The sequence below is a fragment of the Zootoca vivipara genome, chromosome 4, assembly GCF_965207765.1.
Source record: "Zootoca vivipara chromosome 4, rZooViv2.hap1.1, whole genome shotgun sequence".
In the NCBI taxonomy this organism is placed as follows: domain Eukaryota; kingdom Metazoa; phylum Chordata; class Lepidosauria; order Squamata; family Lacertidae; genus Zootoca; species Zootoca vivipara.
This window is the reverse complement of record NC_142587.1, coordinates 57,992,852-58,011,861: the sequence shown is the minus strand read 5'-3', so window position 1 is coordinate 58,011,861 and position 19,010 is coordinate 57,992,852. Positions and strand designations below refer to the sequence as shown.

General features: G+C 39.8%; 1 protein-coding gene across 2 annotated transcripts in view; it reads right to left on the bottom strand.

Annotated features, from left to right (window-relative positions):
• Positions 1–376: 376 nt before the first annotated feature.
• The window catches only part of SAMSN1 (SAM domain, SH3 domain and nuclear localization signals 1), a 62,772-nt gene continuing 44,138 nt past the window's right edge, over positions 377–19,010 (bottom strand). For both annotated transcript variants that reach the window (XM_035116043.3, XM_035116044.3), the window contains 5 exons: positions 17,223–17,361; positions 10,950–11,101; positions 8,365–8,571; positions 5,794–5,944; positions 377–1,513 (listed from right to left, as the gene is read on the bottom strand). In XM_035116043.3, the coding sequence (XP_034971934.2) occupies positions 1,314–1,513; positions 5,794–5,944; positions 8,365–8,571; positions 10,950–11,101; positions 17,223–17,361 (849 nt within the window). In that variant the 3' untranslated portion in view covers positions 377–1,313. The remainder of the gene's footprint in view (positions 1,514–5,793; positions 5,945–8,364; positions 8,572–10,949; positions 11,102–17,222; positions 17,362–19,010) is intronic.

The window sequence follows — 19,010 nt, the reverse complement described above, 5'->3', positions numbered from 1 at the left end:
GGAGTCCACTAGTGGGCCTCTGGAATCCAGAATGGATTCTAGAAGTTGCAGTGGGAGTTGATCTTCTACAGACTGATGAACAATATAGGTTCACTGAACCATTTTTAGATCAGAATACCATATTTTCACCCATCTTTAGTAGTTTTTGCTTTGTGCCTTACAAATTAAATAAATTCCAATTTGTAACTAAAACTATGTATTTTAAAAATGGGGCTTTAATTGTGAAGTGTGAGCTTCTATGTTGATATGTTATAATACGGAATATGTTGTTATATGTTGTTTTATCTTGTCTATGTTGTTATAATACAGAACAAAATGTTCTGCAAAACATTTCCTATAAATAATAGGGGTAGAAATGTAAACGTTAACAATTAAATGGACTCAGTGATATTGGTTTATTTTTCAAGGAGAGTACTTTTAAGAAGAGAATAGAAAAACTCCGTTGCAAGATACAAGCAGACATGATAGTTCTCTGAGGGACAGACAATGTTATATACTCATTTTTCAACCTGTAATTGACTGTTCACTAATAAATAGAAATTTCTGAATGTCTATGATTATATTAAGCACATTGAAGAAGGGTTTGAAATAGAGAATTAAGAAAAAGAAAACCATTTGCTTCTAATAACTCTCCTTTCACTTGTTTACAAAGAAAACAACAAAAGGAATAAGTAAACCCTTTATAAAAAGGAGCACATAGATAAAGTATTTTGAAGACACAACCCAGTGTGATTATAAAAAGTCTAATTTCTATGTATATTAACATTACTTTATGACAATATAAATCGTTTTAAGTGATGATTAGAGTTAACTCTGCATTGCATTATTGAAATTAGGCCAAGAAAAATTCATATTTAAATATTTGCCTGGCTACATTTTAATCACAGTGGTGTTTTGGTGGTGGTGGAGAAGGAAGTATAATTAGATACAAAGGATAAGATAACTTGCAAAATAGCAGTTACATACAGTATTTACAATATTTAGATTTTTTTGGGAAATGAACAATCTTGGAACTATAAACCATTATCTAGTTACTCTCACATGATAGAAAAGCAGCTTACTGTACAAATAATGTATAAAAATGCAATTGCGTAAACATATGCAATTGCTCAAACATGTAGAAGATTCAACAGACATATTTGTTCTTGCAGTTTTTTAAAAGATGGAAATCAAATGGCTTGTCCAGTCTTAATGTTCATTGATAATGCATGGTACTGTCAATTATTGCATGCCCAGACTAACAGATCAGTTCCATGCATTTGCTGAAGTGGCAAATTCAGTGTGAGTCAGTACGCTGGAAATGCGAGCCGTTTTCAGTTTGATTCAGTGATGGTGATTGCCCGCACCATGTCAGGCAGGTTCTCTGTATCTAGGTCTTCTTTGCTGTTATCTGAATTTTCTGGTGAGATGTAGCAACCAGAGTCTCTTGGACAGTCATTTAACTGTGACTTGTTAAAGCTGAGGTCAGGGCTTAAGGTCTGTGGCACTTGCTCTGCTTCTTGGTCTTGTTCATCTGTAAAATTGAAACAATATGCTATAAAAATCCCTTTGAGTAAAAGATTGATAGTTATGTGGCTGCTTTGGTTCGACCTGCAGGAAGGGCATCAGACAACTTACAAGCCAATTTCCATTCATATCACAGAAAGCCAGTGTGGGGTAGCAGTTAGAATTGGGGAGGCCTGGATGAAAATCCCAATTCAGCCATGGAGTTCACTGTATGAGCTTGGCTCCTGTCACTATCTTTTAGCCTAAAACACCTCGCAGGATTGATGCAAGGACAACATGAGTTGAACTCTGCTCATAACCCTGAACTCTGGGGAAGGAAGGCAGGATTTAAAACATCAAAAATAAATCATAACCAAAAATGGCATGCTTTCGTAGCATCCTAATCCTATAGGAAGAATCATATGTGAAAACCAGTGTTGCATGTGTTTCCCCAAAAGATGAAAAAAGCCACTGCTCCATGAACAGCAGGGGGCACAATCATTTGTTGGGAAAGAGAAGCGGAGGGCTGATTTCTTCCACCAAATTTATTTATGCATTTCTATGTCACAGACCTATTCAGAAATGGAGCGTACGAATCTCAAAACCAAAACAACATGACAAACAGAATCAAAGCAAAATACAAAATGGAAGGAAACAGAAGTGCAGAATGGCTCATCCTACAAGGAAGTTATAAAAAAGTAGATAATTTTCACAATAAATAATCAATTTATAAGGTGTTGCCTAAAAAAACACCTCATTACAGATGGCAACCAGTTTGATTTCTAACTTAAATTTCATTACGGAGAGAGTTCTATAACACCAGTGCCACTACACTAAATTCCCAATTCCTTGTTGAGGACAGTCGAACACTGCCAAGCCCTGTCAGACGTGCCTCAATGGCAGAATGCAAAGAACTGGCCACATTTCTTTGGGGGCTTTGTATACTAATAGTAAGACCTTGAAGATAGTTCAGTAGTATACTGGCAGCCAGTGCAACTCCTTCAACACAGGTGTTTATATACTGTAGGTGTCTATAGCCTATGCCTGATAACAACAGAGCTGCAGAATTGTAAGCCAGTTGCAGCTTCTGAACGAGCCTCATGGGTAGCTCAACAGATAATGCAGTACAATAGCCTGTCCTTCAGGTTACCAGTGGTAGAACCACTAGAATCAAAATAAGGTAAAGGGGCCCCTGACCATCAGGTCCAGTCGTGTCCGACTCTGGGGTTGCGGCGCTCATCTTACTCTATAGGCCGAGGGAGCTGGCGTTTGTCTGCAGACAGCTTCCGGGTCATGTGGCCAGCATGACAAAGCTGCTTCTGGCGAACCAGAGCAGCACACAGAAACGCCGTTTACCTTCCCGCCGGAGCGGTCCCTATTTATCTACTTGCACTTTGATGTGCTTTCGAACTGCTAGGTTGGCAGGAGCTGGGACCAAGTAACGGGAGCTCACCCCGTTGCAGGGATTCGAACCACCGACCTTCTGATCAGCAAGCCCTAGACTCTGTGGTTTAACCCACAGCGCCACCTGGGTCCCTAGAATCAAAATACCCTACTCCAAAAGATCAGCTTTGGATCAACCTATGCAGCAGCCAAATTCATTCTTTGCCATATTTGGAAGGAGGAAATGCCAGCACTGTAGCACCAATGGGCCAGAAAAGCCCATTAGGAAGAGGTGTAAGTAAGCCACCTCTGCTCCATGCAAACTGTCCTATCAAGGGGTTGTTGGTCAAATGTGGAAGAGACTACTCCCAGTCCCAGGAGGAGGAGTACAACTCCGAAGACCAAGAAATTGAAGCATATGACAATCTTCAATCTTCTAATTTCAAAAGTAGCAAGCTTGCTTCGTGACTCAATGCACAAATTTTGATTTGAAGCCTTGTACCACTTAAGGCAGATGTTGGTTTTAATCTGTTAAATATTAGTTAGAGGCCCAGGATAGAGAATTTTTTTAAAAGGCTACTATTAAATGTTGCAGAATCAGCGGAACATGCTATCTTATCAGCTACTAGAAGTCATGTAATTTTCCTAAAGCATAGCAGTTTCATAAAAGATAAATGGCTTTCAGTCAGAGTTGTCTAAGATAGGGTTAGCACAGTCTATGATATGCATCATTTTGACATGTATAGTCTGATACTACTTTAGTCTGTAGGATTAGGCTATGGATATTGAAGAAATATAAGGCTGATGCATACACACTGACAAGAGCTATGCTATAAATATTCATTATCTCCATTTTTGTCCTTGTTTTGCCCTTGGAACCTGCCTTTGCAAATGTACAGGTGTCTAGATCACTGCTATGGAAGTTGTGACAATATGGCTTGCTTCATAAAGAAAATTGCAGTTGAAAGGATCTTTGTTTGGAGAATAATTGCTGTATGCATGAGTTTGACATCTCCTGACTTCGGTGAAGCTCTAGATATGTCCTTCAGTTGAACCACAGGTCCATTTAGAACTTATCGTCAGATCCAAATAGAGACACCGTATGTTATAACTCTGCTGGGATACAACCCACACTCCATAGATGAGTGATTGCACGCTTAATTTTTCCTTCAAGTATAGACTCCTAGACACATAATCTAGCACATAAGGGAGATGGATTCTAGCATAGTGATATGCTAGTTTTCTATGTGCAGAAAATCCAGGCATGTAGTCCAGGCATGTAGACCTGCACTCATTTCATCATACAATTCAATTCCCTTTATTGGTAATAAAACTCTAACAATAAAGTAGATATCTTTTAGCTATAAGAACAGTTGCAGAGTGAAGTCATCAATTGAGGGTGGGGAGCTCGATTGAATTTACCATGGCTTCATATGGAAGGGATTCACAATGGACTTTTAACAGTACAAACCCTGTTCACAAGATCAGGGTCACTCTTCTTTGGAATTTATTTTAGTAACAATAAAGTTATTGTTGATGTAATTTATTTCCTGTAGAGTCAAACTAATGGAAGGCCAATTGTCAAAATTTTGGGAAACGGGAAAAACTCACATGTCATATTTGGCCCCTATGTGAGTCAGCCATCTAAACCAGGCATCCCCAAACTTTGGCCCTCCAGATGTTTTGGACTACAATTCCTATCATCCCTGACCACTGTTAGCTAGGGATCATGGGGGTTGTAGGCCAAAACATCTGGAGGGCCACAGTTTGGGGATGCCTGATCTAAACCTTCAAAAGAGGAGCTTTAATTCTATGGATCTTTGTTAAAGGAAGACAAGCTTTTCTTTTCTTTTTTTAAAAAGTGGAATTTTCCCATACAGTCTAAAAAAAAATCGTTTCTATTTGTAGGTGATGCTTATATTTTTGTCACTTTAGTGTAATTTCTGTGGTCAGAATCTAGATTCTCTTGTACAATTGGGTAATTATGCATCTCACTTCTAAGCAGTACAGATAATCAATTTTAATTAGGAAATCATTTATAGTAGACAGAGTCATGCCTATTTAAGAAAAAAATATTGACCTTGGAAAGTTGATTTCAGATGCAATATTTAGTTACAACAATGATGTTCAGCTTTTTCAACCCAATTTTCCACTCGGGTTGACTTAAACACAATGGTATTGCCAAGGTCATGCAGAATTAGTTACTCTGCTAAGAATTAACCCCAGGATCATGTTGGCTGCCGTTCTTTCATTATAATTTCTTGACTGGATGACCTAATATATCCCATTGCATACTTTTACAGGTTTTTCTTATGTCTTGCTAAGAGCTTCTTTATAACTATGAGTCAGATAGTGGGCCCTGCAGTCCTATGGCCTCTGCAAGAGCATCAAAGGGCCTTTTGGAAGCATTAGATCTCCCTCTCTAAGGGTAGAGGGAGTTACTTCAGAGATTCCTCTGTCTGACATCATGAAGGCATACATGGTCCTGGCCCTATGGAGCTCCTACCTCTGTATAACCAAAAAGAAGCTCAGGTGGTTTGGGGTCAGTTTGACTGCACACTTTCTAGCTTGATCAATTACTGACAGTTCAGTTCCTATTAGTTGGGAGTTTTTCTACACCCTCCTTATGCAGCTAGAACTCAGGGTCATCCCATGAAGCTGAGTGTTGGCAGACTGGGAGTTACGTTTAAAGGCATACCTATGGTAGCGCATTAGACTAGGGGTAGCCAAGGTGATGCCTTCCAGATGTTGCCAGGAAAAAAAAACTCCAATTAGCCCTGACTATTGGCCATACCAGCTGGGGTTGATAAGAGCTGAAATTTGGCTACTACTGTATTAGATCCCACCATCCCAGTTTTTTGGGGGAGGAGGCAGGGAAATTTATACATAAAAGTGACAATATATAATACCAAACTTCTGACATACTTTCATAGTCCTGCAGATTCTCAATAGCGGACAGTAATCTTGTTCTGTCTTCTGGGTTTTCAATATTAAGTTCAATTAAATGGCTCTCCTTTAGATCTTTCAAATCTTCCAGAGTCTCATAGCCATTTAGTAAGAGGGTTGATGAGTAGTCCTGAAAAAAAAACCATACTTCTGTTATATTCTACATTGACAGTTTTTTCTCTCTTGATTGTATTGCTGAAGAGAAAAGCAATGGTGTGTGTGTGTTTGTGTGTATTTTCAGGGGTGTGAACCCTGATTTGGCCCTGACTTGGCATTTCAGAAAACAGGCTGCCTTGTTCTGGTAGGGCACTTAGTTTCCCCCTGCTACATTCAGTAATGGGGCATTTTATTCCTTTTGACAAAAGTGAATGGCATTTGCAGGCATAGTAGTCCCTCCAGAAGCTAAACTTGTTCCCTGATTAAACTTGTCAGTCACATATAACTCTCCCTCTCCCCACTCTGGTGTTTTCCGTACATGCTTCAGTGGCTCCTTGTTTGGTTTGGAGCACCCCAGAGAGATCCTGCTTCAGCTTGGAAAAGTCCAGAATCTTTCTGAAGCTCCCAAGCCTCAGTTCCACTCAGGATTCATCTGAAGATTTTATGCCCCTTTCCTTACAACTGCTTAACTTTGGCAAGATTATTCCCAAGTTTTTTAGAAATGCACTCAGAACTTTATATGTTTTTATTTATTTTTACACCTACAGTTTCAGTGAAAGGTTTCAACAAGCAAGCTGGGGCAAACCTAAACCTCCAAAGACCTTTTCTCCTGCTTTTTAAATGATTTACATTCCTCTTTAATGCAGTTTTCAAACAAATCATTGCTGAATATTATATAAAGAAAAATTTATATCTAGTTTATAGGAGGAAATGTCACCAATATAATTTATAAGTATGCCATTTCAAGCAGGACTGCATTTTTTGCACACAACATGAAGTGCAGTAGCATAGGCATGTCTTTTATTTTGTGGCATGCTATATATTTATAGGAATACATTTCTGAAGACTGTGCATGTGAAAAAAAGCATTTGGGTATCTTACTGTGCAAAGCTAAGAGGACTAATTAACAACAGAAAATGACATTGTGATTCTGAAGCATTAATAAAAATGCTGATTATATTGCATTACATCAATGCTGTAATATTTTTCTATGGTTTAAATAGACAAATACTATGTGAGGAAGTTTTATAATACCTTAGGAACTACATTGAAATCAGCTACAAACCATTCTCTAGTGATAAAGAAAGTGGAGTGAAGGATTTTTTATTAACAAAATATTAAGTATACAATTGACAGGTTCATCAAAAGAAGTGCCGCTTCAAGATAGGTTTATATCCTTGCCTATGGCTTAGACTTGGTTCCTGATGTCTATTTGTTGTCTCACATCTGTTTAATAATAATAATCATCATCATATAAATATCAATTTGATTTTTTTATATAGAAGCTTTCTTAACCACTGGAAGCTTGTATCACGTATTATTTTAGCAACCCTTACACCACCTTTGTTCAGGAGGTTATTATTATTTTCTCTGCGTTACAGACAAAGAAATAATACATCCCTCCATATAGGACTGTTGTAAAACGAGGAATGATACTCTATGGTACTCCAGATGTTGTTCAAATCCCATCAACCTCAGTCAGCATAGCCAATGCTCGGAGATGGTGGGCGTTTTCCAACAGGAAGTTTAGTCCAGTAACAACCAGAGAATCGTAGATTACCCCCAACAATTTTATAACGAGCACCAAGGGGATCATTCATTTTAGGCAATATATACCAGGCATAGACAAATTTGGCCCTCCAGATGTTTTGGGACTACAACTTCCATGATCGCTAGATAACAGGACCAGTGGTCAGGGGTGATGGGAATTGTAGTCCCAAAACATCTGGAGGGCCGAGTTTGCCTATGCCTGATATATACCCTACCTTTTCCTCGAGGACAACCAAAGCAGCTATTTTAATATGTGAAACGCTTTGAATGCGGAGAAAATGCAAGTGGTACGATTATATTATTGACTTTATGCATGTCATCTGATCTGGGTCACCTGGGAGCGCGGATCTAATTTCACAGAGTAACTCCCAAACTACCATTGTCAGAGACATATTGTATTGATGTTACCAAACATCAATATAAATCTGCGAAACTTTCCTATACTGCAAAATGTGCCACCTGTGACTCTAGTCTGCACAAGGAGTCAGTTGTACATGCATAACCCTAGTCAGATAATCAGTGACAGCATCAAGCAACCCTTTGGGAGGGGGAGCAGAGGATTTATTTAGTCTCCCCTTCAATACCTGATTGGCACTTATCTGATTATCGGCTAATTATATCTGGACACACACATACAACCAACCTGGGTGATAGCTGCCTAATAAATGGAGCAATTTGACTCTAGAGGTCAAAGGAATTATCCATTTTAGCCAAAGTACACAACAAATCTTGCTTGCAGCTCCTAAGGTATGGCCTGAAGCTGCAAGTTCTGAGCTTGAGAACGATCAATGTACTGTATGCAAAAAGAAGCTTTACCAAATAATTTTTTTGAGTTTTACCAACCTGTAGATGGAGTCGGTCCAAGAGTTCTTGAAGAGAATTAGGCTTGGCCCTTTTACTCCTCTTGTGTGGCTTTATTTTTCTAGGTACAGATTCCTCTTCTGTAATAAGATCTACGTAAATGAATTTGAAATTCCCCACCTTGTTGTTTAGCAGTCCCGTCCACATACCCATTGGGGTTTTACAGATGATATCAATGATATCCCCTTTCTGGAAGAAAAACAAAATGTAACTCTGAAACTAGTACTGTACATATTTGTGATACACAAGACTCGTCTGCCTCAGTTGATCAAAAGCAGACCAATGGAAAATCAGAGTTGGCTCAAATAGTGATGCACATTTTCTAAAAAGAAAGGAGAGCTTATTTATCCACACTGTCATTTAATGTGGAGAGTAAGCTTCCTGTTGTCCATATGATGTTCTTCTCTAAATCACTACCTTTCCCTCCCTCCCTCCAGATTTTCTGATACTCTCTGCACTCCCCCTCACATACTTACTTAAAATGTAAATAGCATTTGGCCTGTGCACTACTAATGTGTCAGTCTTACCCCTTTGCACTCCCCACGTATATGAAGCATTATTATAAGAATTAAAGCAGGATTTGAAAAAAAATGAAAACTAAGTGTTTTGCTCAAACTCAAAACATATTGATCCAAACACGTATGTTAGGTAAATAGCAAAAATAAAAGAGCAACATCAAAACATCCAGAAACACAGGAGGTAATCTTTCCAGACAGGTGCCAAGAAAAAGGACAAGCAGTTGTGCAACACATTTCACCAGCTTCTATATCACAATTTTAAGTTCTTTCCTGATGCAGCTACCTGTGTGCCCCACCCCCAATCTGCTCTTCAGGGTTGGGGGGCCCTCATAAACAGAATGGATTGTTGTATGTGGGGCTGTTGCAGATGTAAAAGGGATTTCCACCTCTATGTGCAAGTGGAAATGATTTTCTGCTCTGGCAAGGCATAATTTAAGCCAAAGCACTTAAGTTAACACAATATGCAGCTTACCAAATATGACCTGATCCAAACACATCTGTTAGGCAAGTACTGTGTTCTGTTTCTGAAACATTTGCATTGTGTTATTGTAGTTTTGGAGCAGTCATTGGTTTTTGCTTTCCGTCGCTTTAAAGAGAGCACATCACAGTTATGCTCCAGTAAATACTGACAACCTGGGCAGTCCCTCCTTTCTCCTGGGACTCAAATTATTACTTCAGAGTTCCCCTAGTAGCAAATCAGCACTTAATCATACCCCACATTGCTGGGAACATGGGCATGAGACATCATCTTGTCTCTGTTAATATGGAAAAGTGAAACAGCTCCCTCCCCACATGTCACACTCCACAGCCATAACTCAACTAGAACTACAGCAGAGTGTTAGGCAGCACAATGTGAAGTAAGGCTAGAAAAGACACCTGAAGATTATTATTAGTTACGTCTTTTTTTGTGTGACACAAAAAGCTTAAGGTACAAGTTTGATAAGAACATATCAAGAGACCACCTAGAGCAGACCAAAGATCCATATTCTCCAGGATCCAGCAAATGTCTCCCATTGCACTTTCTCCACACCATGTATATACTTCTCTCTATATATACTGTATATTCTCCCCCCTTTTCTAAAAAAAACCTACCAAATGTTATAACCTTTCCTCAAAGGAGAGTTCCTCCAGCCCCTCAGTCATTTCAGTTACAATATGCTTTTGGAGGTGAGGTGACCAGAACTGTAGTCAGAATTCCAAGTGTGATCTCACCATAGATTTTTATAATGGCATTATGAAGTCAACAGGCTTATTTTCAATCCCTTTGCTAATGATATCTAACATGGAGTCCACCTTTTTCACAATTGCTGCATGCTGAATTGGCATTTACGTTGAGCTATCCACCACAATTCCAAGATTGTAACCTTGCTCAGTCTCTGCCAGTTCAGACCCTGTTAGCATATATGTGAAGTTAGGTTTGTTTGTCTTGCTCCAATGTGCATCACTTTACACTTGCTTATATTAAGTCACATTTGCCATTTAAATGCCGAATCACCCAGTTTTGAGATACTCTTTTTGTGACCCCCCAATTTCCATTCTTCATCTTGTTTCTTACTATCCTGAACAATTTGATATTATCAGCAAAGTTGGTCACTTCACGCACTCACTCTTGACTCCAGATATTTTATGACCAAATTAAAAACCACAAACTCCAGTCTAGTTACCTGGGGGACTCCACTTCTCACATCCCTCTATTGTGAGAACTGTCCACTTATTCCTATTATCTACTTTCCACTCTTCAAGCAGCTTAAGAGAATGTGTCCCTTTATCTCATGACTGCAAAGTTTACTCAAGAATTTTTAGTGAGGGATTGTGTCAAAAGTTTTTTGAAAGCGCACCAAATCAACCCAATCTACATGCTCATTGAGACACTCAATGGAAAGATTAGTTAGACACAAGCTAGCTTTGTGGAAACCAAGCTAGTTCTTCATTGGCAAGACTTGTTCTTCTATAAAAATGAATTCTATATAATGCTGCCTGAACTGGGAGAGCCTCACAGGTGGAAAGTGACTTCGGGAATAAAGCACATGTAACAAATAGTTAACTCACCTTGATTTTGAGAGAGTCTGTGTCATAAGGACTAGGTGTGAAGTCTGTGTGTACTTTGGCTCTGCCACAGAAAGGTCCAGTGTAAGGAACTTCATCATCAAGCCTTAGGCTGTCCCTGTTGCTTGTCCCATCTGAGCAACTAGTAATTCCACCTGGAAGCAATAAGAATGGTCAACCTTTCACAGCATTTAAGATGGATACAACATGAAGCCAAAAGAGTTTGAAGATGAAATCATTTGAAAAATATAAAACAGAAAAATCACAAGAGGTGTGCATAAGCCACAAGATTTGGTTTGGACTTCCAATACAGCACTTTGGAAAACAGCCCACTTGGTCGGCTGTCTGAATTGGATTAGGGTTCACGTGAAACCACTTCATCCCACCTCAATTCACTATTTGAGGGAGTATTCTTTTCTTTTTTAAAAGACTATAATTCCCCTCTCCTTTTCAGAAGTGGATGAAATTTGAGGGCATACTTACGTGGGCAGGGACACGGGTGGCGCTGTGGGTTAAACCACAGAGCCTAGGGCTTACCGATCAGAAGGTCGGCAGTTTGAATCCCCGCGACAGGGTGAGCTCCTGTTGCTCGGTCCCAGCTCCTGCCAACCTAGCAGTTTGAAAGCACATCAAAGTGCAAGTAGACAAATAGGTACTGCTCCGGCAGGAAGGTAAGTGGCATTTTCGTGCACTGCTCTGGTTCGCCAGAAGCGGCTTTGTCATGCTGGCCACATGACCTGGAAGTTGTACGCCGTCTCCCTCGGCCAATAACGCGAGATGAGTGCCGCAACCCCAGAGTCGGTCACGACTGAACCTAATGGTCAGGGGTTCCTTTACCTTTACTTACTGCTAGAAGGAGTTTGTTGTTGTTATTATTTTGTTTATACCCTACCCTTTTCCCTGACAGGACTCAAGGTGACTTACAGATAAAACAAGAACCACTAAAACATAGAAAAATATATAATTAAAATACAATTTAACTTTGATAGAATCAAATCTTGCTAAATTACAGTGAAACAGGACACTGACTTTTGTGCTGGGCACCTTTAAAGTTTGTCCAACCAAAAAGGATATGTCTTTATCTTTACCCTTCTAGAGGGTATAAATTATGCCAAATGTCAGAAGGATAGCTGCAGTGGCTTACCTAGAAGGGCAGCTGTTGCAATTTGCAGGTGGGCAAAAAGGGGGGGCACATAAGAGAGATGTTCATGAGTAAGAAACCTGCTACACTGCAGACAAATAAGTTTGACTTTGTGGGTGGGAAGAACTAAAATAGATTCATGTTCAAAGTAAAAATAATTCCTTCTGATTACTAGCTTGACCAGTCAATCACAACAAGGCTCTCCATCCTCTCCCCACCCTGGTACTTCCCCTCTCTTCCCTCACCACCCAATTTTGGTTATATTCCTCATATGGCAAGTTGAGAGACACTATTTCTGCTTTTAGTAGATGCATGTCTCTAGGATTTTTTTAAATGTCTGGATTACCAAGGTACTGTGAGGTGATTTAGGGGTTCCCACTTCACCTGTGCCATCTCACAGAGATCCTGTTTGACTTCTGAGAAGCTCCCAATTCCTCCAAGGCACTCTGCTTAGGCTTGCGCTTCATTTACATCCACTCTTCATTCTTATTAATCACTACTGTCAACTTTCTATGGAGTAGATGCATTCCAGCCAAAAATAAGCAATGTACAGTTCTACTGAATTCACAGGATTTAGCAGTGGATTTAATCTATACTGTATATATAAAAATGTAAACTGGGCATGTGGGTTAGTCTCAACTTTTCTCTGAAACCACTTAATCGATTGCATTCAAATTTGGACACAACATCTCAAGCGAATATGCAACTGACCATATACAGGTTGCGTAGATAGATGTCACACCTATGGCAGGTAAAACAGGTAAAACCCACTGTTCCCAAACACAAAACTCAGACAGCCGGGGGTGCTGGGAGCACAGGAGAGGTTGCAAAACAGCACCCTCTAGTGATGGCTACACCGGTACTGCACCTAGGAAACCTTCCCTCTCCACAGCATCTCGCCTCGGCTTTTACAGACTGGGCCGAGGGGCCGGGATAGGTAATCGGTCGGGACAGGGTGCGGCCAATCACAGGGATGAGCCGGGGTGGGGGGGGGAGGGGGCAGAATAGGTCATGGGTCGGAACAGGGTGGGGGCAGTCACAGAGATGAGCCACAGCAACGCGTGGCTGGGTACAGCTAGTAGAACAGAATTGTAGAGTTGGGAGGGACCCTGGAGGTAATCTACTCCAATCCTCTGCAATGCAGGAATCTTTTGCCTAGTGTGGGGCTCAAATCCCACAACCCTAAGGTTAAGAGCCTCTTGTTCTATTGTGTGTCTGTGGATGTGCAAATGTGGATCATGCCCCATGCAATTAATTAGTATATGCTGCAGGATAACAATTGTGATAAAGTGCTAAGAGATAAACTATTTGGTTCTCAAAATTCTGAAACAATGGAAAAGCAATTAAAATGATCAAAATCTCCATCAATAGAGTGATGTGAAAACTAGAACCTAGATTTTACTCAGGCCTCACTGAAATAAAATGACCCAAAACTAATACTGTTTTTTTTTTTTCATATACGATGTACAATAATCATCTGCTGACTGTTTCCTCTTTATTCAGACAAACAGGGACAACATTTTACAGGTGATGTCTTAGAATACACAAAGTACATAACTTCAAAAGAATTGCACACTGGAGAGGAAAAGGTTTTACTCTTAAAATTTCTGTCATTTTGTCATCTGAAGAAACCTGCATCAGCACATTTGAGCAAGCCCAGAAATATTCCATTCAAATATGCTTTAGATAACAGCAGCATCTTGAATTCTCCCACGACAAAACAGATAATGGAACACAAAAATTGGTTCACTTGATGTGCTTGCTTAGCTATACATGGGGGAGGAATAAATACAGTTGCTAGGTCATGATAATTTAAAAGCAGCACCACACCATCAAAATGCTATGCAGTCATTGGGTGGTATTCACCTACATTTTACTCAGAGTAGATGCATTTAAATTAATGAACATGACTAATTTATGTCCATTACTGTCAATAGAACTGCTCTGAGTAAAACTTAATTGAATGCCATCCATAGCTTCTTTAGCCTATGACAGGGGTGCCCAAACCTTTTTCAAAGAGGGCCAGATTTGATGAAGTGGACATGCGTGAGGCCCAACCAAAGTTATTGAGCTTTTTTAAAAAAGGATTTTACCCCAAAGTTGTTCAGCTTTTTTTTTTTTTTTTAAATTTTAGCCCCCAAATGTTGTTGATCTTTTTTTGGATTTTACCCCATGAAACTGCCACAGGGGCCAGATTAAACTGACCGGTGGGCTGGATTAGGCCCCCGAAACAGACTTTGGACATGCCTGGTCTATGACTTCGCTCACCCTATGCTTCTCCTGTTGAAGCAAGCAGGACTTCTGATTCTTTCTGACATCTGGCAGGAGTTGAGGGTGGCCACTGGAAACAGGGGAGAAATAGAACTGTAGCTCTGTGGTAGAGCAGCTGCTTTGCACCAGAAGGTCCCAGGTTCAATCCCTGGCATCTCCAGTTAGGGCTAGGAGAGAACTCTGCCTGAAATTCTAGAGAGCCTCTGACAGTCAGACAGTACTGAACTAGGTGGGGCAGTGGTCTGACTCAGTATAAAGTGGTTTCCTATGTTCTGGTAGCTATGCCTTCATTCTTCTTTGCAACATGAGTGTAAAAGAAACCCAAGAGGCAACTTATATTCCATTTTCGGTCTCTCTCACATGCAGAAATTGTTTGAGTTTGTTCTTGCATAGATAGCTTGGAATGCAACAGACCATTTTTCGTATCACATTGACAAAGGAAAACTAGGGTTGAGGCCTAAACATAGTGACCACATTCCCAGAGGGACATAGCTTCTGTACTTTGAAGATCTCTGAGGGAAACAAAAGTTCCACAGGTACAGTTTTTCCCATCCAGCAATACCACATCTTAGCATTTGGTATCTGGTAAAATGCTACTTACCATGTGGTATGCCCCTACAGGAGAGATGAAGAAACTAAAATGATTGGGCCATCTTCACTTGGAAGAGAACTTTGTCCATATGAGCCCCACAATACATATATAGGCATCTAAACGTTCATCTTTGTAATGGGCTTTTCTGCAGTGGCATCTTCATTTTAAACTTCCTCCCTCAAAAGGCCCACCATGTAGGCTCAGTTTTTATTTACAGACCAGGTTTCCCCTAAGGTGGGTCTCCAGCTGTTTTTGGACTACAACTCCCATCATCCCTAGCTAGCAGGACCAGTGGTCAGGGATGATGGGAACTGTAGTCCAAAAACAGCTGGAGACCCCCTCTGTAGACCATCTTGTACCTGTGGACTTTGTTCATATGAGCTGGCATTGACGTAAGTATCTAAAATATGATGGCTGCAACTGCAGGTTGTGTATGGGATGTGTAGTTTACATGTGTGATTTGATTAGCTATCCATTTTATAGTGGCTTTACAGTTCTTTTACACAATGTTGTTAGGTGCTCCATGGACTTGTGTGGGCATTTGTGGGCATACACATCTTTAAATACTAAAAAACCTGAGACAGTCTGACTATCCTACGTAGGAGAGATCAGGTTTGGGTAAGATAGGTTATCTGTATGAACTCACCATTGCAGTTAAGAGTTAGAAGTAGCACCTGCAGAATATTACCCTGCATTTAAGCACTTAAATGGACAAAAGCCATGTCACTTTGGAAATATGGCTAACCTAGACCTAGGAAATGAAAATTGAATTGATATGTCAGTGAACAATTCTGTTTTACTGTGGAGTGGTGTTTTAGCTCAAAAGACTGAAATAGGATCATTTAGTGTCATTAATCAATTCTATTAGACAGACTGACAATATAAAACCTTACATAAGTTCTCTGTGAAAGCATATGATAACAAAATCCCTATCAGTGCTTGCCATTCAAACACTGTTGCTCACCAGATACAAGCCTCATCCATAATTTTTATGTGGATCAGATGCAACACATCCTAGGACACACTTTTTATTGACATACACAAGATTCAGGGTGTGATCTTAAACTCACTTTCTAAGGACTAATCCCCACTGAATGGGAATTACATGTGAGTAAACTTCTATAAGCTTGTGCCGTCAACTTCTCCAGCTTTTTGTTAAAAAGGGAATAATTGGCCTCTTGTTTTTAGTCTCATGTTCTCTGCAGCATGTTAGATACCCTTTGCAATAGCAAGAACAGATAACTTTATGAATGTGTTCCATTTTTTTTAAAAAAATCATAAATAAACAAAGGTAATAAAATATTTCTTCAGGAAAATTAGGCTCTCTCTAAATTAATTTTCACCAAAGACAAAGTCAGCAATGACAAATAATGTATTTTGTTTACAATATTTCACCTAAATGCATTGTATTAAATAACATGGATATTGATATAGTTTAATGACAACTTATCTAACTAAATTTTAACCAAAAGTAGGCCCACCAAAATTAATGAACCTAAGTTAGTTGTGTATATTAATTTGAACAGTATAACTAACACTGGGTACATCTCCCAAAGAGTTGGTTGTGAGTCAGTAAATCCCCAGCATAAATCTACCTAGGATTTGAACTCATTTGAGTCATTTGGGCCAAACTAATACTACTGAACCCTACATCTGTAATATGGGAATAAGAAGAATGACCTATTTTATAGGACTGCTGTAAAAACTGAAATAACATATGTGAAGTTATCTGCATACTCTACAGCACTATAGAAATACTAAAATTGGTATTACAATGTAAATACCCTAGTATGTTAAATTATATAATGTACGGTAAGTAGTTTGGGAAAAGACAGTGGGTGGTATCTGATGGTGGCTTTGCCTTAGCAAGAAGTATGGGTCAGGATCAAAATCAAGTGCTCTGATGCTATGAGCAGAAGTGGTTTCCACTAAAGCAAAGCCATCACTAGATACAACCAAACCACGTTATTTGTTAATGGAAGCAGGGGTGATTTTCACCACCTCTTGCTCTATCTGTACACAGCTGCACCAAATCCTATGCCATTCCCAGGGGCAACCCAACGCAAGGAGAGGATTTTGATGGGCTGCCAATGGAAAGGGAAGGCAGGGAAGTCCCATTTCATGCATGTGAAAGCAAGTAAAGAATTGCCAATGGCTTCAATTCAATTCAGAATTAGGTGAACTTAAGCCTACTGATGCCATTATGTTCTTGAGATTGTTTCTAGCCATTCAAATATATATATTCTGCAGCATATCATTAACTGGCACTTACTTGATGAGCTCTGGCCACTATTAAGACTATAGAGGCTGTCCATGGAGTCGCTGGCCTTTAGAGAGGCCTTCTCAGTGCATGACCCTCCACCAGGGTCACTGTTTCGATTAGAACAGGAATCATCTCTTCCTTCATCATTCTTTAGAGCAGAAGAGAGAGAGAGAGAAGATGGTAAGTATAAAGAAACATTACCCATGTATGCATTTGTCAAATAAAATATGTCCCCTTAAAGAAGCAGTATATCAAGGCCGAAAGATATCACACTATTTAGTTCATCATCTCCTGTACTTAAGCAGAACCAGTTCCACCAAGTCATCACAAATTCCAAATTCTTCTGGGAAATGTGGATGCGCTTAAAATTAAATTGAATGGTATACTTGACATTGTACCTGCAGCAAAACAGAATGGGGACCAAACAGGACTTGGAAGAAGGTGTTATTTTGTTTAGTTATTTATTTATATAAATGTATGCATATATCTCCCCCCCCCCCCAAAAAAAGCATCAGGGTGGTGCATGACAGTATAAAAAACATTTAAAAGTGATACAAAGAGGTCATTAAAATATATGGCTAATCAAGGGACATTTTAAACATCTGCATAGGCATGTTGGCATTAAAAAGTCACCAAGAGACACCCGAAAGACAAAAGGGAGAATATTTGTTGAATCTGCTAGAGGAGCATTCTACAGCATTCAACAACACTAAATAGCCAACTTCTAGTTGAGGTCAGCTGGGCCTCTGTAACATGGGGACAACTAACAGTGCTCAAGCAGGTGGTCTCAGTGATCGAGCTGTGATAATGGGATATATGTGATAATGGGATTCTTTCTAAACATTAGGAAGAACTTCCTGACAGTAAGAGCTGTTCGGCAGTGGAATTTGCTACCAAGGAGTGTGGTGGAGTCTCCTTCTTTGGAGGTCTTTAAGCAGAGGCTTGACAGCCATATGTCAAGAATGCTTTTATGGTGTTTCCTGCTTGGCAGGGGGTTGGACTGGATGGCCCTTGTGGTCTCTTCCAACTCTATGATTCTATGATTCTAAGGTATCCTGCACCCATGTCATTCAGGCTTTTGTATATCAATGCATGAACCTTGAACCTGTCCCTGAAGGATATAGGCAGCGAGAACAGATGTTTTAGCTGAGATGTCACATGCTATGGTTTTAGTAAAGCCATGTGTAGGTGGTGGTGGGAGTAGAGAAAGAGCTTGCTAAACATATATAGTAACTCAAAAGAAAGCAAGGCTGTCTGAAACGAAGGCAATTTTGGCAGAAGACATACAATTCCTGTCACCTGGAAAAAGTGCTCACTCCTCTCTGCCATTCTCTCAACTGCTGTCAGATTGAAAATCACTTTATTTTTCAGAATTCAAGGGACAAACATGTATGTCAAGGCTATAATTACTAGCTTTCACATAACAGAGCAACATCATTTTTTAAAAAAAATCCTAGTGGTTTTGAGCCCTGCAAGTACATCATTGTAGGTAGCAACCAAATAGGCAAAAGGGGGGGGGGGATCATTTATTTCAACAGAAACTTGGGTTCATCTAAAATTTGCTATAGCTGGTGCCAGTCTTAAATCTCTCTGAAATGGGGAGAAGCCATTTTTTCTTTATCCCAGAATCCTGGTGTGGAAGCTGTTATCTGCAGCACCTGGGTGGGACTAATTCTGCTTGCAATCTCCATTTTGGAACTGAGTCCACAAACTGACCTCACAACTCTAACACCTAGCTAAATTTTTGTACTGTACTTTAAATTCTTCCTCACCCCCTTCACTCCTTCCTCTTTGTAA